Below are 26,567 nucleotides of genomic sequence, written 5' to 3'. Positions count from 1 at the left end.
ATGACTCACACTCCGTTTTGTTTTGCTGATTGAGGAACAACCCCAGCATTCCTCTGCTGGAATGATCTCTCAGATTCTGTATGCCCACCTGAAAAAGGAGACAGCGTTTAAAAGATGGTTTAAAAACTTATCACAGGTACCTGTTCACTATGGGAAAGCCCTTCCCAACACTGATCACATCTCCTTACAGCCTGGTATGGGAACTAAGGAGAGGGTGGGACCACTCAACGATATAGGTGGGAAGAACTGAAAAAAACTTAAGTGTCACTGCATGCCCATGTGCACCCATGTTTTTATTTTCTGTGCTGTAACTGTCTCCATCCAGCTCTCCTTGTTTTAAGTGTGCTGAGCCGCTTTCAATGGAGAGGGAGAGGGAGAGAGAATCATTGCTTGCCATTGATTTAGGTGATGCAATTGATGGGTTTGTGGCAAAGTTAGACAGGTGGAGGGGCAGGTAATTCTGAGGAAGCAATGTGATTGCAGCAGGACTTAGACAAATTGGAAGGATGGGCAAAAAAGTGACAGATGGAATACAGTGTTAAGAAATGTATAATAATGCATTTTGGTAAAAGGAACAATAGTGTGGACTATCATCTAAATGGGGAGAAGATTCAAACATCAGAGGTGCAGAGAGACTTAGGAGTCCTCGTGCAAGTCTCCCAGAAGGTTAATTCACAGGTTGAGTCTGTGGTAAAGAAGGCAAATGCGATGTTGGAATTTATTTCAAGAGGAATAGAATATAAAAGCAAGGGGATAATACTGAGCCTTTACAAGTCAGGCCACTCTTGGAGTATGGTCCACAGTCTTGGGCCCCATATCTCAGAAAGGATGTGCTGTCATTGGGGAGAGTCCAGAGGAGGTTCACAAGGATGATTCAGGGAACGAAGGGGTTAATATACATGGAGAGCTTGGCAGCTTTGGGCCTGTACTCATTGGAATTTAGAAAATTGCGGAGGGGGTTGGAGGAATTGGATTGAAACCTACCGAATGTTGAATGGACTAGATAAGGAATTGATGTTTCCTAAGGTGGGGGTATCCAGAAATAGAGAACACAGCCTCAGAATTGAGGGGGCGACCCTTTAGAACAGGATTTTTTTTAGCAATAGTAGTGATCTGTGGAATGCTCTGCCAGAGACTGCGGTGGACGCCAAGCCCGTGGGTATATTTAAAGTGGAAGTTGATCGTTTCCTGATTGGTCAGGGCATCAAAGGATATGGCGAGAAGGCAGGTGTATGGGGTTGAGTGGGATCCGGGATCAGCCATGATGGAATGGCGGAGCAGACTCGACGAGCTGAATGGCCGAATTCTGCCCCTATGTCTTATGATCTAGTGGACTGTGGGGAATTCGGATTCTAATCGGCCAAAACAAGAAAGCGCCGAAGCTGCCGCTTCGTATCGGGCACAGGGAAGGAATGTTCTGCCTCGTCCTTCGCATCAGCTGGACGCACTCGACCCCGGCCAACGACTTTGGCCAAACAGGTGACCGACTTTCCGAAGTCACACTCGGGCAAATCAAGGGTCAACGGGGCCGCACCTAAACGCGTAATTACGCGCTGGCGAGTCTCCGTGTGTGGAATGGACCAGCGGGTCAACTAAATAAGCCTCACGAGTCAGAGGTCTTTGGATGTTGCAGGTGCGATACTCACTCCAAATGCCATGATGGATTGCTGGCAGAAATGGTCCGGTGTAACAGAGGCAGAGGTTTCAGCGGCACGATAAATTAGCGGGCCCTGCCAATCTCCTTTTAACAGGTCAATCTTACCGACAAATTTAGCTAAATCTACTCTGTACCATGCAATCCGGCAGTGGACGTGGGTCTGGCACCGTAGCACCACATACTTTCAGATCATCTGTGCAGAAACGGGCAGTTTCATCGCTTTTGAGCATCAGGATGCGGGGGGGGAACTCCACGGACCGGAGCTAGGACGGGCTAGCCCATGCGTGAGCAGGTAGGTTACCTCCCGCTGCAGCAATACTTTTGGTGTGGTTCACCCGGTGAACATGCTGTTTAAAAGCTTTAACACCACCCCAGCAATGTCATACTCGTTCCAACAAGCACATCAGTAAACAATGCCGGATAATCCTGGGTTAACATATCTAACTTGCAGTGGAGCTGGGTGTGACCACCGACCGGGAAGTTCCTGTAGCGTGGAAGAATCCCACGGTCTGGCACACTGCTCGGGGACGTTCCGCAGCATCAGGCCATCTTCATCCGTGCTGCCAGCTAGCATAGAAACGGCGGTTGCAACGGAACCGGCGGCCCCTACTTGCGAAGGGGGAATTTCCCACTCTCTGCTCGCGATCGTAACACGGCCTTAATTTCAGAAAGTTTCCCAGTGGTCGCGTAAGGACCTGAAACGCTGGGAGCGCTGATCCAGATAAGGGAGGAAATGCCAGAACCGAATCCCCAGTCCCCAGCGGGATTCCTAGGGACTCCGTACGGTTTATAACAGCAGACATAATACCAAAGGAATGCCAGTGTCCTAGTCTCTGCCACGTACCCAACAAAAGGCACGCAGCATTAACTTTAGGGTTTGATGGTTCGCTCTAGCTCGCCCCGTGACTCGGGGTGATCGGCATCCCAGACCAAGCCATCGGGCACATCTGGCACCCACTTACGCATAAGCAAGCCACTTTCCTCAGGGTAATCACTCTTTTTACCTGACGGTATGACCATCCCTCGCAGCAGACCAACACAAAGGGAGGGAGGGATCTGCCCGTCCAGCTGCTGTTGGCTGCTCGCGGGGGGCCGGCAACTCAAGCATCGCACTGGAATTTCCTTCGGGCGCTTCACAACAGAGTCCGGCGCGACCGGAGCCAGGGTGAGGTGATACAAAGACGGAGTCAAGTGAATTTTTCTGTTTACACATACATAGCCATATAACGTGTATAGAAACGAGACAACGTCTTCGAACCAGGCGTAAAGCACAGAACACACGATAACTTATGTAGGTATGAACTTATGAAGTCCACTCCTCCTACAAATGACCAGGTGCTGTGTCTCTCCATGGCCGACGTGAGAAGAACCCTGTGCAGGGTCAACCCACGGAAGGCTGCTGGACCAGACAACATCCCTGGCAGAGTGCTCAGAGGATGTGCAGACCAGCTAGCAGATGTTCTCACTGGCATCTTCAACACCTCCCTGAGGAGCACCACCATTCCAACATGCTTCAAGGATGCCACCATCGTTCCCATGCCGAAGAAGTCTTCAGTGTCCTGCCTAAATAACTACCATCCTATTGCACTTACATCCATCATCATGAAGTGTTTTGAGAGGCTCGTCATGAGGCATATCAAGACCCTGCTGCCCCCCTCACTGGACACCCTGCAGTTTGCAACCGCTCAATAGATGATGCCATTGCCACCACCCTACACCTGGCCCTAACACACCTGGACAAAAAAGACACATACGTTCAGATGCTGTTCATAGACTTTAGTTCAGCATTCACCACAATCATCCCTCAGAAACTGATTGGAAAGCTGATCCTATTGGGCCTGAACGCTTCCCTCTGCAACTGGATCCTAGACTTCCTGACTGGGAGACCTCAGTCAGTCTGGATCGGGAGCAGCATCTCCAACAACATCACACTGAGCACGGGGGCCCCCCACGGCTGTGTGCTCAGTCCACTGCTGTTCACTCTGCTGACCCATGACTGTGCTGCAATACACAGCTCGAACCATATCATCAAGTTCGCCGATGACACGACCATGGTCAGCTTACAGAGAGGAGGTGCAGCGGCTAACGGACTGGTGCAGAGCCAACAACCTGCCTCTTAATGTGAACAAAATAAAAGAGATGGTTGTTGACTTCAGGAGGGCACGGAGTGACCACTCCCTGCTGAACATCGATGGCTCGGTAGAGATCGTAAAGAGCACCAAATTTCTTGGTGTTCACCTGATGGAGAATCTCACCTGGTCCCTCAATACCAGCTCCATAGCAAAGAAAGCCCAGCAGCGTCTCCACTTTCTGCGAAGGCTGAAGGAAGTCCATCTCCCACACTCCATCCTCATCACATTCTACAGGGGTTGTATTAAGAGCATCCTGAGCAGCTGCATCACTGCCTGGTTTGGAAATTGCACCATCTCGGATTGCAAGACCCTGCAGCGGATAGTGAGGTCAGCTGAGAAGATCATCAGGGTCTCTCTTCCTGCCATCATGGACATTTACACTATCTGCTGCATCCGCATGAAGTATGAAGGACCCCATGCACCCCTCATACAATCTCTTCTCCCTCCTGCTGTCTGGGAAAAGGCACCGAGGCATTCGGGCTCTCGCGGCCAGACTATGTAACAGTTTCTTCCCCCAAGCTATCAGACTCCTCAATACCCGAAGCCGGGACTGACACCTTGCCCTACTGTCCTGTTTATTATTTATTGTAATGCCTGAACTGTTTTTGTGACTTTATGCAGTCCAGTCTAGGTCTGTAGTCTAGTGTAGCTTTCTCTGTGTTGTTTTTTTTTATTATGTAGTTCAGTCTAGTTTTTTGTACTGTGTCATGTAACATGTCCTGAAAAACGTTGTCTCATTTTTATTATGTACTGTACCAGCAGTTATGGTTGAAATGACAATAAAAGTTGACTTGACTTGAGGTAAAGATAAAATTAACAAATGAATCACACATAAATCACAAACTAAAGTGCATTTCTATTAAATATTGTAAGGTATGGAACAGATTAACCAGTGACACTTGAAATATGATGCGGACGGGAGTTCAGAAGCCTAATGTCCTGAGGCAAGAAACCGTTTCTCATCTCAACCATCAGGCGGGAGACTATCAAGTATAAAATCATGAATGGTCATGATGAGAAATTGTTTCTTCCCTCAGGACATTAGGCTTCTGAACCCCGTCCACATCATATTTCAAGTGTCACTGGTTAATCTGTTCCATCCACTGTACACTGGACCGATTCTACTGAACCAATCCTCCAGGCCCCCACCTTCCTGTGGGTGCTCAACACTCTTTCAGCATCCACTGGTGTGTCTGTGGGTGTCTCCGCAGACCCATCTTCTATCCCCACTGACGGGGTATCAGCCATCCATCAACTCAATATGTCCATGTCCATCAAACTAGGTCACTCCCTGCTGTCTCAGCAAGAATGTTAATGAGCAAAGAAGTGTCCTTGTAGCAAAAGATTGTTTACCTTTCCATCAGTGAAGAAGCCATAATACTTAAATCATTCATCTCTCTCTCTCTCTCTTATCTGTAGCAGATGCCTCTACTTCTGTTAATCTCTCTCTCTCATTAGCAGCATAGTTCCAAGGGGGGGGGGAGGGTTAGCTCTGGACCCCATTTCCATTTGGTTCATTCAGCACACATAACACCCTCACCCTACAAAGAATTTTCACCGGGTGAAAATTAACTAGTAAGGCACATTACAGAGTCTAATATAATACAGACATGTTCATTAACTACAAGAATAACACATATATACTTTCAAATTAACACCTGGATAAACAATCAGCAATTACATTGTCAGTCCCCTTTACATGTTGTATTTTAATATCAAATTCTTGTAACAACAGACTCCAACTTAATAACTGCCTATTTTTATTCTTCATGTTAGTCAAAAATACCAATGGGTTGTGATCAGTATAAACTATCAAAGTTTTCTGTGCCGGACAAAAGTAAACCTCAAAATGCTGTAATGCCAGGATAAGTGCCAGTAATTCTTTTTCTACAGTCGAATTAATTCTTAGCTTAGGTGTATATTACAAAGTGTGAACCAATATATGTGTGATTATAATGTAGTACATTACAGAAGTTTGTGCAAATACTAATCTCTATTTTACTTTTAAACTTAACATTCAGTCGATCTACTATGACCTTGTCCTTATTACTCACATGCTTTGTTCCAAAAAAAATCAAATTCCTGCAGAACCAGATCTTGTTATTCAAAGTGGCATTTGGTCAACCCTTGCCTCTTTTCCACTTAACTCTCATGTGATCAGCTGGCTCACCAGCCCAGATTAAGCCTTCACAGACTCCCTGCGCAGGAGCTGGTTTATCACTAATGTTTTCCAAACTAAGCCCACTTGCTGAACTTCCACACCACTCATTAATTTTAAGCAGGTCATTAATTTTATCTTCAGGATCTTTAATTCTATTAGTTTCCAGTTTAACACCTGCAGGTGATCCCTCTTGGTCAAAACAACACTTCGAGTTTTGTCTCTCCAAATCACATACTTGAACAACATCAAGTTGTTTATCCTTAAATTTCAAAACAAACTGTAATTGATTCGCAGGCACCTTCTGATCAAACCACTGTCCCTTCAGCAAGGTCACTATTTCTAAAACCAATCCAGACTTTAAATTTACTTTATTCAAAATTCCAGTAACACTTTTTCCCTCAATATCTTCAATAACATCCATCTCACCAGCTTTCATCTCATCACTAACTTTTAGAACACTGTCTAACACAAGTGACTGAGAATTCTCACTTCCCACTGGTGTCAAGGTTAACCCCTCACTCACTGAACCAAGTCCATCTGACCCAAAAGGATTGCATTCCTTTTTAACCAAGTCAGACACTTCAGACCTTTCCTGAGCTTCAACACTAGGTTCAGTACCCTGTGAATCCACAAGTACTTCCTCAACTTGCACACAGGCCAACGGGACATCTGCCTCTCCTAGGCTTTCAATAGCAGTCCCCCTTTCAAATTCCAAGTTCCCTTGATCCTCCCAGTTACTCTCTGGGCAACTCCCATCTGGAGTAAGCTCAACCTTGCGGGTTAAAACAACCTTGTCTGCTAACCCAGAAGAATCCCTCAAGGTATCGGCATTCTTTTCATCTAGGACTGCCCTCACATCATTTGGAAAACACTTAAATTCTTCAACTACAACCAGCTCTTTCAAGCTACATGAATCACCAGTGTCCAACCCTGGACCTTCTAGCTGCCACATCTGTTTCTCATCTTGGCTCTGTGCCTCCATAAATTCCTTCCTCGCTCCAAAATGTTCACCTAGGGGTATCTTATGGACCAAGTTCAAAATTCCGTTCCTTGAAATCACTAAATCTGCTTCGTCTCCCTTACTTTTCTTAGCTCCACTATTCTCCGCTTTACCATCCTCTAACCTTTCCTGGTACAGGGCTGGTAAAAACATCTCAGCTAAGTCAATGCTGGACTCATTTAAACTGGTTCCTGTCTCAGCCGCCTTTCTGGACATGCTGCAAGTTACTGCACAGGCGGGATAAATCTTGGAATCTATCGGCAGGTCCCCAGCACTTACAGGCTTGCTTGTCAACTTCACTGCTGAATACAGATCCCCACATGCAAGATCGTTACCCGGTAGGACGTCCACATCGTGCATCAGTAGTTCTGACTGCACCCCTATTTCAACTGGTCCAGATACCAGGTCACACTTCAGAAATATCTTGTGCAGAGGTATGGCCTCAGTCCCTTTTCCAATACCTTTTATCACATTTACCTCCCCAGTCTCGATCTCAGCATCGAATTCTAACACCTTCCTCAGGATCAATGACTGACCAGCCCCAGTATCTCTCCAGATCTGCAGGGAACTGGGGTCTCTCCCTCCTTCCAAAATAAACTTCTCGCACCCCTCCTGGGCTCTATCTAACTTCGTCTTCCTCATCGGTCTGTTGTCCAGCTCAATGCAACCAGTCGGAGATGTCGTCTTTCCTTTTCCTGTCTCCTTCTTCGGAGCAAAGCACTTAAATGCCTTGTGACCAGCTTTCCCACAATTATAACACGTGAAGCTGGGAAACTTCCTGCCAGCCTGCTTTTCCTCCTCCTTGCCTTTTCCAGTAGTCCCCAGCTTATTCTCTGCCTTAGCCGGTGGGCTTTCTCTACTGTCCCTACTGCCTCTCTGGTAGCTCTTATTTGGGTGAAATTTCATCATTTCTCATCTGCTAACATGGCAGTCACGGACAGAGTCTCTATCTCCTTCTCGTCCAGATACGTCCTCATACCTTCAGGGACACAACCTTTGAACTGCTCAATCAGCATTAGCTGTAGCAGTTTGACATAATCCCCAGTGACCCCTTTCGAGGTGCACCAACACTCACAATACATTTGCATCTCATGGGCGAACTCCAAATACGTGCGGACCCACGGCTTTCTCAAATTCCAGAACCTCTGCCGGTATGCCTCCGGATCCAACTTGTAACTCCTCAGTATAGCCCTTTTCACTTCATCATAATCTTTAGCCTCATCCATAGACAATGCAGAATAGGCTTGCTGAGCCTTCCCCTTAAGTACACTCTGTAACAGAACAGCCCACTTCCTCTTAGGCCAATCCTGACTCATAACAACTTTCTCAAAATGGAGGAAGTACATTTCAACATCCATCTCCTCGAACGGCGTTACCAACTTAACATCCTGACCAATCTTGAACCCCTTGTCTGGGTCTGCTGCCTGGTCCCCTCCCTTCGATGCCTTTAACCTTTCTTTTTCCAGCTCAAACTGCTTCTCTCTTTCCCTTTCCCCCTCTGCCTTTCAGCTTCTTCTCTCTGCCTTTCTGCTTCTGCCCTTTGCCTTTCAGCATCCTCTCTTTCCCTCTCTGCCTCCAGCTTCCTTATCCGGAACTCAAGCTCCCTTTGACTTTCCTCCTCCCTTTCCTCTTTCTGTCTCTCTACATCCAACTGTTTAATTCAGTACTCAGGTTCGTACTTTATTTTATCTGCCTGAAGCTGAACCTCAGCCTCAGTAAGTAGTTTACCCTTAAAAAAATAACTCCAACACCTCATCTTCAAATTTCCCCTTGACTACGTAATGATGTGCTATTAACAGCTGGACATGAGCCTTCTTCATGCGAGTGGTCACCTTAATCTTCAACTTCCAAGCAATTCCCAGCAGTACATCCCTTTTAACCTCGTCCAGCCTCTCAGGGGTTAGATCCGCCACAAACTTATTAAACTCAAACTCCATTTCTGCTGACCACCTCTTTGGTTTCCCACACAACCAAAGCAGATAAGGGAATGCACCCCAATCAATTCACCGGCCCCCAATTTGGTAGTCAAATCCCGGACGAGCCCCCAATTTGTTGTGTACCCTGTAATTGAGTTAACAGACCAGCAGAAATGGAATGATACATTGGAGTCTGGTGGTACTGTAACTAAAGGCATTTATTAGTAAACTAAGCAATACAATATCAAAAATGCAAATATACATATAAAACAGGTTAGCAATAATAAAAACAGAAGTGTAGGAATAAGAATCAGCAGTACAAAACAAGCTCTATCGAAGTCTAGGGGTAAATGAATTGTCATAAGAGAAGATAGAGTTCAGTTCAGTCCGTGTTGAGGTAGTTGTTGTTGTGTTGCAATGTTGGAGAGAGAGAGAGAGCAAGCAAGAGATGAGCAGCTGCAGCAGGCAAACCTTCCATCGTCTTCTTGTTCGGTTGTACTGTTGGGGTCATTGGTTATGACCCTTCCATTCCAGGCTAGACCATCCTTCAGCAGTGGACTCGTCACCCAGGCAAGGATGGACACACACACAAGTCCCCACCTTCATCCACTGTACACCGGACCAATTCTCCTGAACCAATCCTCTAGGCCCCCACCTTCCTGTGGGTGCACAACATTCTATCAGTGTCCACTGGTGTGTCTGTGGGTGTCTCCGCAGACCCGTCTTTTATCCTCACTGATGGGGTATCAGCCATCCATCAACTCAATATGTTCATGTCCATCAAACTAGGTCACTCCCTGCTGTCTCAGCAAGAATGTTAACAAGCAAAGAAGTGTCCTTGTAGCTAGAAGATTGTTTACCTTTCCATCAGTGAAGAAGCCATAATATTTAAATCATTTGTCTCTCTCTCTCTTTCTCTTATCTGTAGCCAGTGTCTCTACCTCTGTTCTTCATCTCTCTCTCTCATTAGTAGCATAGTTCCAAAGGGGGGGGGGGGTTAGCTCTGGACCCCATTGCCATCTGGTTCATTCAGCACACATAACACATGCCTTACAATATTTAATAGAAAAGCACTTTAGTTTGATATTTATGTATGATTTATCTGTTAATGGTCTGTTAAAAGGATGCTGTATTGATGGGTGGGAACTTTCATAATACTAAGGCCCCTGTGCACACACTCTTGACGTACAGGGTAGATTTGTAGTCTATGATCTATAATTCCCTGCTACATGCGCCCTCGTGTCAATGGTATCACAGAAGTGATGGTACATTCTTTGAGAATGCACCGATTTCACCTTCCTGATAGAGCAGGAAAGCACAGCTCTTGCTTCCCCGAGAGCTGACACATCTCCCAGTCTAGAAACCGCATCACCATCCCTCTGCCTGGCACAGACCTCAACAGTCAGCCATGGCTTCTGATTTGCCCTCACCCGGATGTGTTTCGTGGTGTTAATGTCCTCCATTCACTTCTCCATGTGGTTGGTCACAGAATCCACATATTCCTCATTCTCATAGGTAGCAGCCTGCCTCAACATGCTCCAGTCCGTGGAGATTCGGAGAGACGCAGCGATTCACTGCCTCTTCAACTCTGTGGGATTGAGCATGAATCGTCACACAGGCAGGAAACAGCTTCCTCCTGGGTTGTTCCAGGGGTGTAGCTGTCGCCTCCGACCAAGGCAGCACTTTCAACGCCAGCTAGGTCATTGCCCAGGATTAGGGTGACCCTCTGCCTGGTAGCGAAGGCCTTTACCCTGGCTGTGACGGACCCACAGACTAGGTCTGACTGTAAGTGGATCGTGTGTAGAGGAACTTTGAAACACGTCATCTCAATTCCCTGACCCACAAAAAAAAAAGTGCCCTCAGAAAAACCTCATGCGTCAGAGTGGATCAAGGACTGTATCACACAACATGGTCACCGAGACTCGTTCGCCTGGCCTACCAGGCTGAGAAACTAGCCCAGGAAATAAGAATGGCTCATAGCTGAGATCAGACTCCCAAATCAGCAGGCGCCCAAGGAGCACCACGGACAGTTTTAATCAGACCCACACTCTCAGACTGGCCCGACTTTTGCGTACATCTCAGGCAATCAGCAATTAAATGACCTGACCTGGGACACTTAAAAAAAAACACTTACGCTCTTCCTTAGTACGAGGTGAAGTCGGAGTAGGCTATTTCTCATCTTGAGCCTGAGCGACATTGAGCCCCTTCTCACTGCTCTGAGGATGCTCACTGCTTTTACAGTCTCGATATTGAGACTATCGTACAGATTTCCCTCTCCCCTTCTCACTCTCTCCGTCCCCTCTTTCTCTCTCTGTCCCCTTCCCTCTTTCGATCCCTCTCTCACTCTCTCCGTCCCCTCTTTCTCTCTCTGTCCCCTTCCCTCTTTCGATCCCTCTCTCACCCTGTCCATCCCCTCTTTCTCTCTTTCCATACCCCTTCCCTCTTTCCATCCCTCTCTCTCTCTTCCTGTCTCTCTCTTTCTCGCTCTCTCTCTGTCTCCTCCTCTCTCTCACCCTCTCCATCCCCTCTCACTCTCCCCTTGCCTCTCCCCCTCTTCCTCTCTCTCCCCCCTCTCCCCCTCTCTCCCCCTTTCTCCCCCTCTCTCTCCCCCTCTCTCCCTCTCTCCCCCTCTCTCCCTCTCTCTCCCCCTCTCCCCCTCTCTCCCTCTCTCTCCCCCTCTCTCCCCCTCTCCCTCTCTCTCCCTCTCTCTCCCCTCTCTCCCCCTCTCTCCCCTCTCTCCCCTTCTCTCTCCCTCTCTCTCCCTCTCTCCCTCTCTCTCCCCCTCTCTCCCCCTTTCTGTCCAGTTTTCCTTGGCTGTGCCGTTTCGTTGTCATTCGCCATGTAGAGCGCTGCTGGACCCGGCTCCTTGTCAGGACTATTCTAGTTGGGGTTTAGAGAGCGCAATTTAGAGAAGCCTGCATCCGGGAAGAGAGGGGGCCACTGGGGGAGAATCGGTAGTTAACGATTGTTTCTAGCTAGTTTCTCTATTGACAGATAATAGTTTTCGTTCTCTAACATGGGTTTCCATATTGTGGATTTTGGCTTTTGGATTAGGTTGCTCTGCATCACTTCGGTAAATACTGTAAATATACTGCAAGAGTTGTTTTCATGTCACAAACAACACTAACACCAGGAGCGGACTTGTTTTTATGTTCCTTCCCCGACAGCCCCAGACCTGAGTGAACAGGGGATCCTAACAGTGAAGGAGATACTTAAAGAGTTGTTTGTTTCAGTATTTATCAAGGAAAAGGATGTGGAGGACCAGGAGATCAGTGCGGAGTGTATACTACCACAGGGCGTTTAGAGGTCAAGGAAGAAGAAGTGTTGGGCTTCCTAAGGTGGATATGTCCCCAGGACCTGATGAGATTTACCCTAGTTATTGAAAGAGGCAAGAGACAAGATTGCCGGACCGTTGACCAGTATCTTCATGTCCTCTCTAGCCACAGGTGAGGTCCTGCAGGACTGGTGAGTGGTTAACGTTGTACCTCTGTTTAAGAAGAGAACAAGGGCAAATCCTGGGAACAATGGACCAGTGAGCCTCACATCAGTTGTAGGGAAAGTGCTGGAAAAACTCTTAGGGATAGGATATATGAACATTTGGATCCCCATGACCTAATTAGCAAGAGTCTAGGTAGGAAGGATTAATGTTTGGGTGTTTTTGATTTAGTTTTTAACTGATTCAGCCCACATTGAGGACCATAAGTCCTGTTCCTGTGCTGTACTGTTTTATATTCTATGATTTTTTTTCTGCACAAGATGGGGTGTAGGGGTTTGGGGCTTGATGTCCTTGTTGCCGTTTGCACTATTTGTTATTTCTTTTGTATGAGGGGGACGGGTTTGGAGTTTGATGTGCTTATCGCTGTCTGCACATTTTTTTTTGGCCGGAGGGGTTGGTTTGGGGTTTAATGTTCCTGTTGCCATTTGCGCAATTTCTTTGTGTGTGAGTGTGTGAGTGTGTGGATGGTTTTCTTTGTTCCATGATTTTCTGGAGAAGACAAGTCTCTGAATTGTATACCATAGATATACTTCGACAATAAATGAACTTGGAATCTTTGCATCTTGAATCTTGAATTTATTATCAAAGTACATATATGATAACACACCATATGTTAAACTCGATCAGTTTTCTTCCAAACAATTATAGGCAGAAAGAAATTCAACAGAATTTTTCAAAAACCTATACATAAGCAGACAAGCTCTGACAAACAACCAGTACAGTGATGTCAGCAAATTGCACTGATGTCAGCTGCAAATAAATGAAGTAAAGTTTAGATGTTTAGAACACTATGAGAGGTGTAAATAAGGTAGTTTTTACTGAGGGTCTGAATAACTAATACCAGAGGACATGTACAGTACTGTACAAAATTTTTAGGCACATAATGAGGGTGTCTAAGACATTTGTACAGTACTGTAGTAATTTTATGTATTGCACTGTACAAAAAAACAACAAATTTCATGACATATGTGGGTCGTGATAAACCTATTCCAATAGGAGTCTCTATTATGGACTGAGAGTGGGAAAGGGGCAGAGAGAGGGGAATCACGGTTGGGAAAAGGGGAAGGGAGAGGGAATGGAGCTGGAAGTACCAGAGAAACATTCTGTAATGATTGATAAGCAAATTGACCTTTGCTGGTGTCTCAGGGCTGGGTGTGTCTGCACCTACATAACCCCCACCCACCCCAGAACTCCTTCCCTGCAACCTGTACCACACCCTTCCCGTGATGCTTTGCCCACACTCTTCCCAACATCAGTTGCTCCCGCCGGATTTACAAACTGGCTTTCCACTTCACAAAGGCAAATACAGTACTGAGCAAAAGTCTTGGGCACCCTAGCTATATATATGTGCCTGAGATTTTTAGCTGTATTTAAGCTGAAGTTCTGTATTTAAGATGATAGAGGGGGAAATGTCTAATACCTTTAAGGTGAGAGGAGATAAGTTCAAGGCGAGAGGGGATAAGTTCAAAGGAGATGTACGTGGCAATTTACTTTTACAGAGTGGTGGATACCTGCAATGTGCTGACAGAGGTGGAGGCAAATATGATGAAGGCATTTAAGATGTTCTTAGATGTTCATACAAAAGTGCAGTAAATTGAGGAATACGGACCTTTAATACGCAGAAGAGATGAGTTAGACATTTAATTCCTATTTTTATTGGTTCAGCACAATATTGTGGGCCATAGGACCTGTCCCTGTAATGCACTATTCTATGTTTTATGAAAAAATAAGAGATTTTCAGCATTTCCAACAATATCTGGACAAGCAGATTCCAAAAGACTGTTCAGATAATGTGAGGAGCATCTTAACATCAGATGACAACACAGAAATACATTCCAAAAATATATTTAGTCCAAAATTCAATGAATTAGGATCACAACCCAACATAAAAACATGCAAAAAATTAAGCTTGCAAAATCTATTCATAAATGGACTATATATATCATTCCATTGTTTTATAAGTTGTATTAATAATGGATCAAAGATACGTGACTTCTTTAGAAGATCTCAGGTCAATTGCTTCAATTTGTTGAGAATTTTAACGTCTGAAAAGGAAAACAAAGAATTTTAGGATTGGTGGAACTAATGTGCTCAAGTTGACAATCAGGAATAGAAATTCCTGATTCAATCCAGAATAGAAATATAATTTATGTACATATATTTATCTTGTGTATATATTTACACAGGCCATCTTCTCGACCTCTTGTCCTCCACCCCTTCTGCGAGGCTCCACCCTCACTATTCCCAACATCATTTCCTCCTGCCAGATTTACAAATTCGCTCGCTGCTACACATACTGTCCAAAAGTCTTAGGCACTTTAGGGAGGTACTGTATTTGTGCCTAAGACTTTTGAACAGTACTGAATATTTCCAAAGAAAACAATGTTCCTTCAGACCAAGGTGGACAACACAGTACGCGTAACTCACACACAACACCTTATGCAATATTACCACATATAAATTAACAAATAATAAGGTGCGTTTATAACCCAAGCCAAAAAGTAAACAGTATAATGTTACAGGCGCTTCATACATGTTGAAACCAGGGTGGTGGCAGGGAGTTCAGTACTCTCATAGTCTGGAAGAAGAAGTTGTTTCCCATCCTTGTCCAAACACCTTTGTACTTTCTGCCTGATGGTAGGGAGTCAAAGAGATTGTTGGATGAATGGGAGCTATTCTTGAGAATGTTAGTGTGAGGGTCACTAGCGAACTCAAGTGGAGGAATCACAGAGAGACTTCGGCAATTCAAATCAAACTAACTATTTATTGCAGAAATTAACAAGAAAAACTAACACGAGCTCAGGCAAACTATACGGGAAAAAAAATCACTGACGATGCACAGAAGAACTCAGTCTGAGTTTCACCCGACAAGGAACCACAACAACCCGACAGAGAGGGGTTGGCATGCCCCCCACCAAAATACACCCTGGAATTCTGGACATAGACAATACGGTGCTAATTAAATTATCGCAAATTGAATAAAAGTGATAAATACAAAGAGAGATCCCACTTGCAAATCAAAGTGAAAATCCAGAGTTAGTGAAAAGACAAACAATTGCACATAAAAGGTAAACAATCCAGGGACAACGCATACAAACAAGGTGACACCAAGAAATTCCAGTCCACATACAAACTTCTAAAAATCTCTCCTGTTTCTTTAAAAACAATCCCTGCTTCTGACATCTCAGTTGACTGGAAGAGCCTGTTTCCATGCTCTGTAACTATGTATTCATTATTGTACTTCATAGGTTTATTTTGTCTTTGCATTGTACTGCTGCCATTTAAATATCAAATTTTGCATCAAACAAATCAGTGCTAAAAATCTGAACATGGCATTCCTTTTAGACTAGTGAGATTAGCATCAGATATTTTATGGGATTATAAATAATCGGACCTCAGCAAACTGAATAATTTGTGAAGATGGAGGTGACTGATACAAGTGTCTAATTAGCTACACTACATCCAAGGTAAACTTGAATTAAACTTTCACCTCATCTCTGCACTTTTAAGGCTGTCAATGCTATTTGAACCAGGTTTTCCTGTATGGTTTGATCTCAGTAGCCACTTTTTTGGGTACACATGTACACCTATTCGTTAATGCAAATTTCTCATGAGCCAATCATGTGGCAGCAACTCAATGCGTAAAGGCATGCAGACATGGTCAAGAGGTTCAGTTGTTTTTCACACCAAATATCAGAATGGGGAAGAAATCTGATCTAAGTAACTTTAACCGCGGAATGTTTGTTGGCGCCTGACAGGGTGGTTTGAGTATCTCAGAAATCCTGGGTTTTTACAAACAGAAGTCTCTAGAGTTTACAGAGGATGGTGTGAAAACCAAAAAAATAAACATCCGGTAAGTGGCAGTTCTCTGGGCAAAAATGCCATATTAATGAGAGAGATCAGAGGCGAATGGCCAGACTATTTTAAGCTGAAAGGAAAGCAATAGTAACTCAAATAATCAAGTGTTAAGAGCAGTTTTCAGAAGAGCATCAGATTGGTCAATAAATGAGATCTGAGTGACATTGACCGTGGAATTACTGTTGGTGCCAGACAGGGTGGTTTGAGTATCTTGGAAAATGCTGATCTCTTGATGTTTTCACAACAGCTGTCTCCAGACTTTACAGGAATGGTGTGAAAAACAAAAACAAAAAATCCAGTGAGTAGCAATTCTATGGGTGAAAACGCCTTGTTAAGGAGAGAGATCGGGGAAAATCGTGAGACTGGTTCAAGCTGAGAGGAAGGTGACAGTAACTCAAATAACCACGTGTTACAACAGTGGTGTGCAGAAGAGCATCTCTGAATGAACGACACATCAAATCTTGAAGTGGATGGGCTACGGCAAGAGAAGGCCATGAACATACACTCAGTGGCCACTTTATTGGTACCTTCTTTACCAAATACAGTGGCCACAGAATATTTCTCTTAGTTGCTACAAAAACGTCTTCATAAAATGCAACTAAAAGTCTATTTAAAAAGTAAGGAAAGGCATTCCAACGTACTCTGTAGGGAAGCTGGCAGCTGATGCAATTCCACACTGATTATTCTTGTTTCTTGACATATAAATGTATCCGCCATTTGCCCCAGCTAAGAAAAACAAAACATCGTTAAAGAAGAGTTAAAATCCAATTTTGGTAATCATACTTAGAAGAAGTTAACTTTATTTATCACATATGTAATACCGTGCAAAAGTTTAGATGCATACATAAAGCTAGGATGCTAAGACTTTTGCACCGTACTGTATTTGCCAACGTGGAACAGGGAGTGAATTTGTAAATTTGGCGAGGCCGGAGCAGTGCAGTGGTAGTGCAGTACAGCACAGTCACAATTACTCTCAGCAGATTTACAAACTCATTTTCCGCTCCACTTTGACAAATACAGTAACTCAGTACTTTGCAATTCGTACCTGACTCTTTCACAGTACTATATATACTGTATATATAAAATTGTATATCCTATTATAATTTGATTTATTACTATTGAACCTTCAATACATTCAGCACATTATGGAAGCAGAACAGCTGAAGTCATTCCCTCAAAATGCTGGAGGAACTCAGCAGGTCAGGCAGCATGTATGGAAATTAATAATCAGTCAACATTTCGGGCCAAGACTCTTCTTCAGGGCAAGTTATTGTTTAAAAATTCAGGACTGGAATGGCCCGGTGAATTTGAAATAATATATGTGCATTCAAAGGCATTTTATAAAGTTCCTTGCAAAAGGTGGTTAGTTAGAGTTGCAGGTCATGGAATCGAAAGCAAGTTTTTGAACTGAGAGAGTAATTGGTTGAGCCTCAGGAGGCTTGGGGAAGGAGAAAAACATGTATTTACACTGTTCAGGTGTGATTGGTGAGGTCCCACAAGGATCAGTGTTGGCCATAACCAATGACTGTATTGTTTAAACAATGTAGATGATGGAGTGTATGGGGTGTCTAGGGAGGGGTAGTGTCCCTGGTGGGGGTACTGCCGTGCCCTTTTTTAGGGAAGCTCATCCACCTTTGGTCTGCACCTGGTGCTCGGATCTCACCTGTGGCTCCAAGTAGCTGTAACACGCGCAGCGGCCACACCCTGGTAAACCGTCTCGGCAGACAGGCCAAACCAGGTGAGGCTAGCCGACGGGCCTTCGACCCTCAGTGAGGTAGAGGGTCTGCCTATCCCAGCGTGTGAAGTCTGGCCCTGGCGGATTGAGCGGAGGAGACCGATTAATGGTCCAACGGTCAAGGAGGCAGGTCCAGCAGGCGTTGTGGAGCGCGAAGAGCACGACAGGACACTTAGACGTCCTGGTCATCCACTGCAGCAGGAGAGGTCCCCAGCCGTAACGGTTGTCCATGCCAGTGGACCAAAGTCTCTTCGGCCGAGAGAGTGGGACTGCCCCGTGCAATGGCTGTTCTACTTAAAACTCCATCACGCACAGGTTTCAGATGAGGGAATACTTGCTGGTGTCAGGCCAACCATTCTATCAGCTGTTGGGACAGAAGAATTAGACCATAAGACTGTAAAACTATGTGTTCAAACTTAAAAGTGCATTGTATTATCAAAGTATGTATACTTCATACAAGCCTGGGAGTCAGCCCCTTACAAGCAGAGAAACCCGAAAGAACCCATTCAAGGCAAACACCCAGAGCGGCGAGAGAGAGAGAAAAATGTGGAACAATACAAGCAAGCAAACAGCATTCAGAACCGAGGTTCACTGCAGCCGATCTAGACGCCTACTAGCTGCAGGCCACAGCCTCAGTCCTGCACAGATTTGAGCAAACGCCATGGAACAGGTGGGATGCTGGCAGCTCTGGAAATCCCAGGGGCTTTGGAATCCAAGGACATTACAATATCATGAGCAAGTAAAACCATCCTCCAGGAGGACCACAACCTTGCCGTAGCGTTTGGAGGCTTGCGTGTCTCAGTGACCCAGAGAGCTGTGCTGGCTGGAGTCAGGGCTTTGTGGCTCTCGGTGGGGTCACCCAACCCAAACAGGTCAGAGGGCGGAGGCCAGACTGAGAGCGGTCCGCTGGTCCTCTAAGTTTGGGGTTTCAGCTCAGGGCTAACGATCCTGACTGGTAAAACAAAACTGTGACAGGAACAGCAATGAAGAATCCTTCTACACCCGACTGTGACGGTACTCCGGAGTCTCCACCCGGGACTTGCATGGCTGACGGTAGTGAAGACCGAGAGAAAGCTACCAACACAAAGAAGGAAGCCAAAAATGCCGCCAGAGATGGAGGACCTTCATTGCTGCCCTAAATGCCAGTGGCGTAATGGGAAAGCCATCATCACTGTCAGGTAAAATAATATGAAAGGATACAAATCAAATGACCTGGTTCTAAAGGACATGACGATATGAGGGCAGAAGTTATGTTAAATCCATATAAAGCTAAATTTTACATCCCACTCTTTTTCCTATTTTAAATGGGTTTCTGGTACTGTAAGAGCCTGTGATCTGCAGTTTATCATATTTGACTTTCTGCCCCATTGCTTCCAGGAATCTGCAATGAACCACAATGCAGTAGGATATTGTCTCACCCTCGCTGCTCTTGTCGTTGGATATGGGTTGTCATGAGGATGTGACCACTGGCTGGTTAAGAACAGGTATCATGTAAACCCATAAATTGTGAACGTTGTATACAATCCTTAAAATTTATTGAATCCTGTCCGTGTCCGGAAATATATCGTTCTTTTAATTCTGAGTATCTCTGATATCCGGGCTGGCGGGGTAGAGATTTGTCTCCACGAAAGGTGGTGGCTTTTCCTTTCCTCTGCCAGCCTGTAAGTGGGCAAGGTGTAGCACTGCATAACGGCACCCCCTCCCCACCAATCAGGGTCCGGTGAAGCCAAGGGAGCAGGTGGTGGATGGTCGTATGAGCAGCCGGTGCACATCCCAAGTCCTGGCTATGCGACCGCTGAGCAGCTCTGGGCTCCTTATCTATGAAAGAATGCGTTGACATTGGAGAGAGTTCAAAGGAGGTTCACGGAAAAATGGTTCCAGGTCTTGAAAGGCTTAACATATCGGGAGCTTTTGACGGCTCTGGGCCTGTACTCACTGGAATTCAGAAGCCGGAGGGGTGATCTCATTGAAACCAATAGAAAATGCCTCAATAGAGTGAATGTGGAGAGGATGTTTCCTATGGTGGGGAGTCCAAGACCACAGGACACAAACTAAGAATGGAGAGATGTCCTTTTAGAATGGAGATGACGAGGACATTTTTTAGCCAGAAAGCGGTGAATCTGTGGAATTCGTTGTCACAGGTGGGTGTGGAGGCCAATTCTCTGGGTATATTTATGGCAGAGGATGGTAGATTCTTGATTAGTCAGGGTGTGAAGGGATACCAGGAGAAGGTAGGAGACTGGGGCTGAGAGGGAAATGGATAAAACATGATGAAGTGGCAGAGACGACCTGATAGGCCAAGCCCTGCCTCAGTTGTCGAGCATCCCTCATTGATTCCAGTAGCTCCACCTCACTCATGAGACGCCTTTCTGGAGATCATACCTCCACCTCTTGGATCATTCTCGATCTCCCCACTTGACTACCTCTGATCTGGGTCTGAGCAGCTTCAAGATTTCCTTGTTCATCCAGGGCTTCTTACAGGGGAAAACCCTGAGTGATTTGGCAGTGACACACTTAACCACATCTGTTTTAATAAAATCAGTAACAAACCTGGTGTCGTCATTCAGGTCCTCACATGTGTTCTTGAACAAGGCCCAGTCCTCTGATTCAAGGTGATTCTGTGACTGTTCCTCTGCCTCCCGTGACCAACTGTTCGTCATCTTGATCTCTGGAGCCTTGCTCTTTAGGCTTTGTCTTTAGGCAGGTAGTTGGAGTGCAGCCAAATGATCTAACTTGTCAAAATGCGGTCTCGGGATGAAGCGATAGGCAATCCTCATCATAGAGGTCTCACTTGTTGGGACCTCTGGTGCAATAGATTACGTGCTGGTGATAATTGGGCTGGGATTCCTTCAAACAGGCCTGGTTAAAGTCACCAACTATAATTTGGAATGCATCAGGAGAGGCCGTTTCTTGTTTGCAGACAACACTGTGCAATTTTGTGAGTGCCTGCTTGCAATCAGCCGCCGGTAGTATGTAAACTGCAGTCAAGATCATGGATGGGAACTCACGAGGCAAATAGAATGGTCTATGTTTAACCGTTAGTTGTTCTAAGTCAGGGGACCAAGAAGTTGACATAACCCCAACGTTCATGCACCATCAAGAATTGACTAAAACACTTACACTGCCACCTCTTTTCTTACCAGAATTTGAGGTCCAGTCCCTTCTGAAAATCATAAAACATTCTGGTTGGATAACTGCGTCTGGCGTGTTTGCTGTTAACCAAGTTTCAATGCAACAAACAATTGAGATCTGCCTCATCTGCCTCTGAAGCAGCAGCCTTGCCTTGCGATTGTCAACCTTATTTTTAAGCAACTGCACATTCGCCAACGGGATGCTTGGTAGAGGAGCTTATAAATACGGCCTGGTATTTTGCTGAGCATTGATACCTTTTCTAATTCTAAATTTCCCAAATACCCTCTTTCAAAATCCAGGTCTCTGGATAATTTGCTGTAACACAAGGCTGGACAAACTTGGGTTGTTTTCTCTGGAGCGGCAGAGGCTGAGAAATTGGATGTCAGAGGGGAAGAAGCTGTTCCTGAATCACTGAGTGTGTAACTTTAGGCTTCTAGATCTCCTTCCTGATGATAACAGGAATTTAAGAAATTTAAAAGTGGATAAATCTCCGGGTCCTGACAGGATATTCCCCAGGACCTTGAGAGAAGTTTGTGTAGAGATAGCAGGAGCTCTGACGGAGATCTTCCAGATGTCATTAGAAACGGGGATTGTGCCGGAGGATTGGCGTATTGCTCATGTGGTTCCATTATTTAAAAAGGGTTCTAGAAGGAAGCCTAGCAATTATAGACCTGTCAGTTTGACATCAGTGGTGGGTAAATTAATGGAAAGTATTCTTAGAGATAGTATTTATAATTATCTGGATAGACAGAATCTGATTAGGAGTAGCCAGCATGGATTTGTGCGTGGAAGGTCATGTTTGACTAACCTTATTGAATTTTTTGAAGAAATTACAAGGAATGTTGATGAGGGTAAGGCAGTGGATGTAGTCTATATGGACTTCAGCAAAGCCTTTGACAAAGTTCCACATGGAAGGTTAGTTAAGAAGGTTCAGTCGTTAGGTATTAATGCTGGAGTAATAAAATGGATTCAACAGTGGCTAGATGGGAGATGCCAGAGAGTAGTGGTGGATAATTGTTCATTGGGATGGAGGCCAGTGACTAGTGGGGTGCCTCAGGGATCTGTTTTGGGCCCAATGTTGTTTGTAATAAACATAAATGATCTGGATGATGGGGTGGTAAATTGGATTAGTAAGTATGCCGATGATACTAAGGTAGAAGGTGTTGTGGATAATGAGGTGGGTTTTCAAAGCTTGCAGGGAGATTTATGCCAGTTAGAAGAATGGTCTGAACGTTGGCAGATGGAGTTTAATGCTGAGAAGTGTGAGGTTCTACATTTTGGCAGGAATAATCCAAATAGAACATACAGGGTAAATGGTAGGGCATTGAGGAATGCAGTGGAACAGAGAGATCTAGGAATAGTGCATAGTTCCCTGAAGGTGGAGTCTCATGTAGATAGGGTGGTGAAGAAGGCTTTTGGAATGCTGGCCTTTATAAATCAGAGCATTGAGTACAGAAGTTGGGATGTAATGTTGAAATTGTACAAGGCATTGGTAAGGCCAAATTTAGAATGTTGTGTACAGTTCTGGTCACCGAATTATAGGAAAGATATCAATAAATTAGAGAGAGTGCAGAGACGATTTACTAGGATGTTACCTGGGTTTCAGCGCTTAAGTTACAGAGAAAGGTTGAACAAGTTAGGTCTCTATTCACTGGAGCGTAGAAGGTTGAGGGGGGATTTGATCGAGGTATTTAAAATTTTGAGAGGGATAGATAGAGTTGATGTGAATAGGCTGTTTCCATTGAGAGTAGGGGAGAGTATATGGACAGGAAAGGAGTGTAGGGTTATGGGCTGAGTGCGGGCAGGTGGGACTAGGTGAGATTAAGAGTTCGGCATGGACTAGGAGGGCCGAGATGGCCTGTTTCCATGCTGTGATTGTTATATGGTTATATGATAACAATGAGAAAAGGGCATGCCCTGGGTGGTGGGTGCCCTTAATAATGGACCGCCTTTCTGAGGCACCGCTCCTTGATGTCTTGGCTACTACGGAGGCTAGAACCCAAGATGGAGCTAACTAATTTTACAACTTTCTGTAGTGTCTTTTGATCCTGTGGAATAGTGACCTCCCCCTTCCCCATACCAGATGATGCTGCAGTCTTTCAAAATGGTCTCCATAGTACATCTATAGAAGTTTTTGAGTGTTTCAGTTGACAGACAAAATCTCTTGAAGCTCCTAATGAAATATGGCTGCTGTCTTGCCTTCTTTATAGCTGCAACAATATTTTGTGACCAGGTTAGATCCTCAAAGATCCTGACAACCAATAACTTGTAATTTCTCACTGTCTCCACATCTGATCCCCTTATGGGGAATGGTTTGTGTTCCCTTCCCTTACTCTTCCAAGAAGTTCATAATCAGCTCTTTCATCTTAATGGCATTGAATGCAAGGTTGTTGCTGTGATACCACTCAACTAGCTGGTATATCTTGCTCTTGTATGCCCTCTCATATTTATCTGAGATTCTACCAACAATGGTTGTATCATCAGCAAATTTATAGATGGCATTTGAGCTATGCCTAGCCACACAGTCATGTGTATATAGAGAGTAGAGCAGTGGGCTAAGCACACACCCCTGAGGTGCACCAGTGTTGATTGGCAGCAAGGTGGAGATATTATCACCAATCCATACAGATTGTGATCTTCTAGTTAGGAAGTCGAGGATCCAATTGCAGACAGAGGTACAGAGGCCCAGGTACTGAAAGTTATCAATCCGGATTGTGGGAATGATGGTGATAAATGCTGAGCTATAGTCAACGAACAGCATCCTGACATGGGTGTTTGTATTGTCCAGGTGATCTAAGGCCACGTGAAGAGACATTGAGATTGCCGTAGACCTATTGTGGTGATAGGCAAGTTGTAGTGGGTCCATGTGTTCGCTGAGGCAGGAGTTCATTCAAGCCATGACCAATCTTTCAAAGCATTTCATTGCCATAGATGAGAATGCTACTGGATGATAGTCATTAAGGCAGCTCTAACTACTCTTCTTAGGCACTGATATATTTATTGCCTTTTTGAAGCAGGTGGGAACTTTCAGCTGTAGCAGTGAGAAGATGAAAATGTCCTTGAATAGTCCCACCAGTTGGTTGGCACAAGTTTTTGGAGCTTTACCAAGTACTCCATCGGGGCCTGCTGCCTTGCGAGGGATCACCCTCCTTAAAGACAGTTTGACATCAACTTCTGTATGATTTGCCAAGAAGAATTGTTAACGTTCTTATATCATAAAACTTTCCCAAATGAATGACTAGATTTGGATTTAGATTTGTTTAAGATCAGAGAATGTATATAGCATACAATCTGAAATTCTTACTCTTTAATGACGTCCATGAAAGAAGAAACCCCATCAAATGAATGATAGAACATCGAAGCCCCACTCTCCCCACAGAAGTAACAGCAAAACCATCAAACACCTTCAACTACTGGACCATTTCACCTTTCATTTCCAATAAGTTTAACCATAGGACTATTTCCATTTAACCATAGGACCTATTACATGTCCAACATCTTCAAACATTGGACCACTTACTCTTTGACATCCAATAAATTCAACCATTGGACCAATTCCCCCTTGATGTCCAATAACATCAAACATTGGACCATTTTGCCTTCATTTCCAAAACTTTAACCATTAGACCACTTCCCATTACATGTCTAATGTCTTCAAACATTGGACCATTTCCTCTTTGATGTACAATGATTTCCACAATTGCACAATTTCACATTTTGATGTCCATTAACTTCAGCCATTATTCCATTTCACATTGAACATCCAATTATTTCAAGATGGGACCATTTCCTATTTGTTGTCCAATAACATAAACCATTGGACTATTCCCCAGTAAATGTTGAATAACTTCAACCATTGGACCATTTCCTATTAAATGCCCAATAACTTCAGCAATTCGACTATTTCACTTTTGATGCCCCATATCTTCAAATCTTGGACCATTTTGCCTTTGATGTCTAATCACATTAACCATTGGACCATTTCCCCTTTGATATCCAGTATCTTCAACCACTGGACTATTTCCCTGTAAATATCCACTTACTCCAGCCATTCAACAATTTTCCAGTAAATGCCCAATCATTTCAACCATTGGACTATTTTGTCTTTGATGTCCAGTAACTTTAACCATAGGACCATTTCTTATTTGATGTCAAATAATGTCAACCTTTGGATCCTTTTCCATACTAATATCCAGAACCTACAAACATTGACCATTTACCCTTTGATGTCCACTAAATTCAACCATTGCATCATTTCCCAAAAAATTTCCAATAACCACCTGTTGGACCATTTCCCCTTTGATGTCCAATCGGTTCAAACATTGGACTAATTTCCCTTGATATCAAATAACTTCAACCATTGGACTGTTGCCTTTGATTTCCAGTATCTTCAACCACTGGACCATCGCCCATTACATATCTAATGCCTTCAACAATTGGACCATTTCCTCTTTGATGTCCAATAAATTCCACCATTGCACCATTTCCTTCTTGATGTCCAATAACTTCAAACATTGGACCATGTCCCATTTGATATCCAATAACTTCAACCAGTGAACCGCTTTCTGTTAAGTGTCCAATATCTTCAACCATTGGAACATTTTACATTAAAATGTCCTATAGGTTCAAGCATTAAATCATTTCCTGTTAAATGCCCATAACTTCAGCCTTTGGACCATTTCCCCTTTGATGTCCAGTAAGTTCAAACATTGGACCATTTCTCACTAAGTCTGCAATAACTTCAATCACTGGACCATTTCCCCTTTGATGACCAATAACTTTAAACATTGTGCCACTTCCTATTAAATGTCTTATAACTTTGCCCATTGGACCATTTCCCCTTTGATGTCCAGTAAGTTCAAACATTGGACCATTTCTCATTAAGTCTGCAATAACTTCGCCCATTGGACCATTTCCCCTTTGATTTCCAATAAGTTCAACCATTTGACCATTTCCCAATAAATGTCCAATAACTTCAATAATCGGTCCACTTCCCCTTCGATATCCAGTAACTTCAAACATTGGACCATTTCTCATTTGATGCCCAATAACTTTAGCTGTTGGACAATTTCCCATTAAATGTTCAAAATTTCAGCCATTAGACCATGTTCCTTTTGATGTCTGATAAGTTCAACCATTGGCTTTGATCTCCAGTAACTTCAGTTTTACTTGAGATTCTTCATACCACTTGAATCGCCTTGATGTGAAAGGCAGTCATTCTTAACTCCTATGTGAAATTCAGCTCCATGTTCTATGTTTGGACCAGTGCTGTGATGTAAAGAAAGTTTTTGGTACATTGGCTTTCACAAGTCATAGTATGAGACTAGAAGATGGGATGTTATTTGAAGTTATATAAGACTTTGGTGATGCCAGATTTGGAATATTGTGTGTAGTTTTGGTCACCTGCCTACAGGAGGGATATAAATAAGTTTGAAAGAGTACAGAGAAAACATACAAAGACGTTGCCAGGTCTGGAGGAC

At 44.3% G+C, this 26,567-nt stretch overlaps 1 protein-coding gene and 1 long non-coding RNA gene across 6 annotated transcripts in view; both read right to left on the bottom strand.

Moving 5' to 3' along the window:
- The window catches only part of ctsl.1 (cathepsin L.1), a 54,160-nt gene extending 48,168 nt beyond the window's left edge, over positions 1–5,992 (bottom strand). The window contains exons 1-2 of one of the 5 annotated variants that reach the window (XM_059949236.1): positions 5,844–5,992; positions 10–88 (exon numbers count right to left, since the gene is read on the bottom strand). Coding sequence is in view for 2 of the 5 variants with exons in the window: in XM_059949234.1 (XP_059805217.1) it covers positions 10–88; positions 2,132–2,231 (179 nt within the window). In the remaining 3 variants the exon portion in view is untranslated. Of the gene's footprint in view, positions 1–9; positions 89–1,839; positions 1,867–2,131; positions 2,306–2,661; positions 2,684–5,843 lie in introns of those variants that run through there. The other 4 variants (XM_059949235.1, XM_059949234.1, XM_059949237.1 and 1 more) reach the window with 4 other exon arrangements.
- A 7,104-nt stretch (positions 5,993–13,096) lies between these two features.
- Positions 13,097–18,033, bottom strand: LOC132380764 (uncharacterized). Its single transcript, XR_009507850.1, has 3 exons — positions 17,884–18,033; positions 16,862–16,946; positions 13,097–14,407 (listed from the first exon to the last, which is right to left on the bottom strand). It is a non-coding gene; the product is annotated as an uncharacterized LOC132380764 (long non-coding RNA).
- Between the last annotated feature and the right edge of the window lie 8,534 nt (positions 18,034–26,567).

Source organism: Hypanus sabinus, chromosome 24 (assembly GCF_030144855.1).
Source record: "Hypanus sabinus isolate sHypSab1 chromosome 24, sHypSab1.hap1, whole genome shotgun sequence".
In the NCBI taxonomy this organism is placed as follows: Eukaryota; Metazoa; Chordata; class Chondrichthyes; order Myliobatiformes; family Dasyatidae; genus Hypanus; species Hypanus sabinus.
The sequence above is the reverse complement of the archived record's forward strand: the minus strand, read 5'-3'. Positions and strand labels throughout refer to the sequence as shown.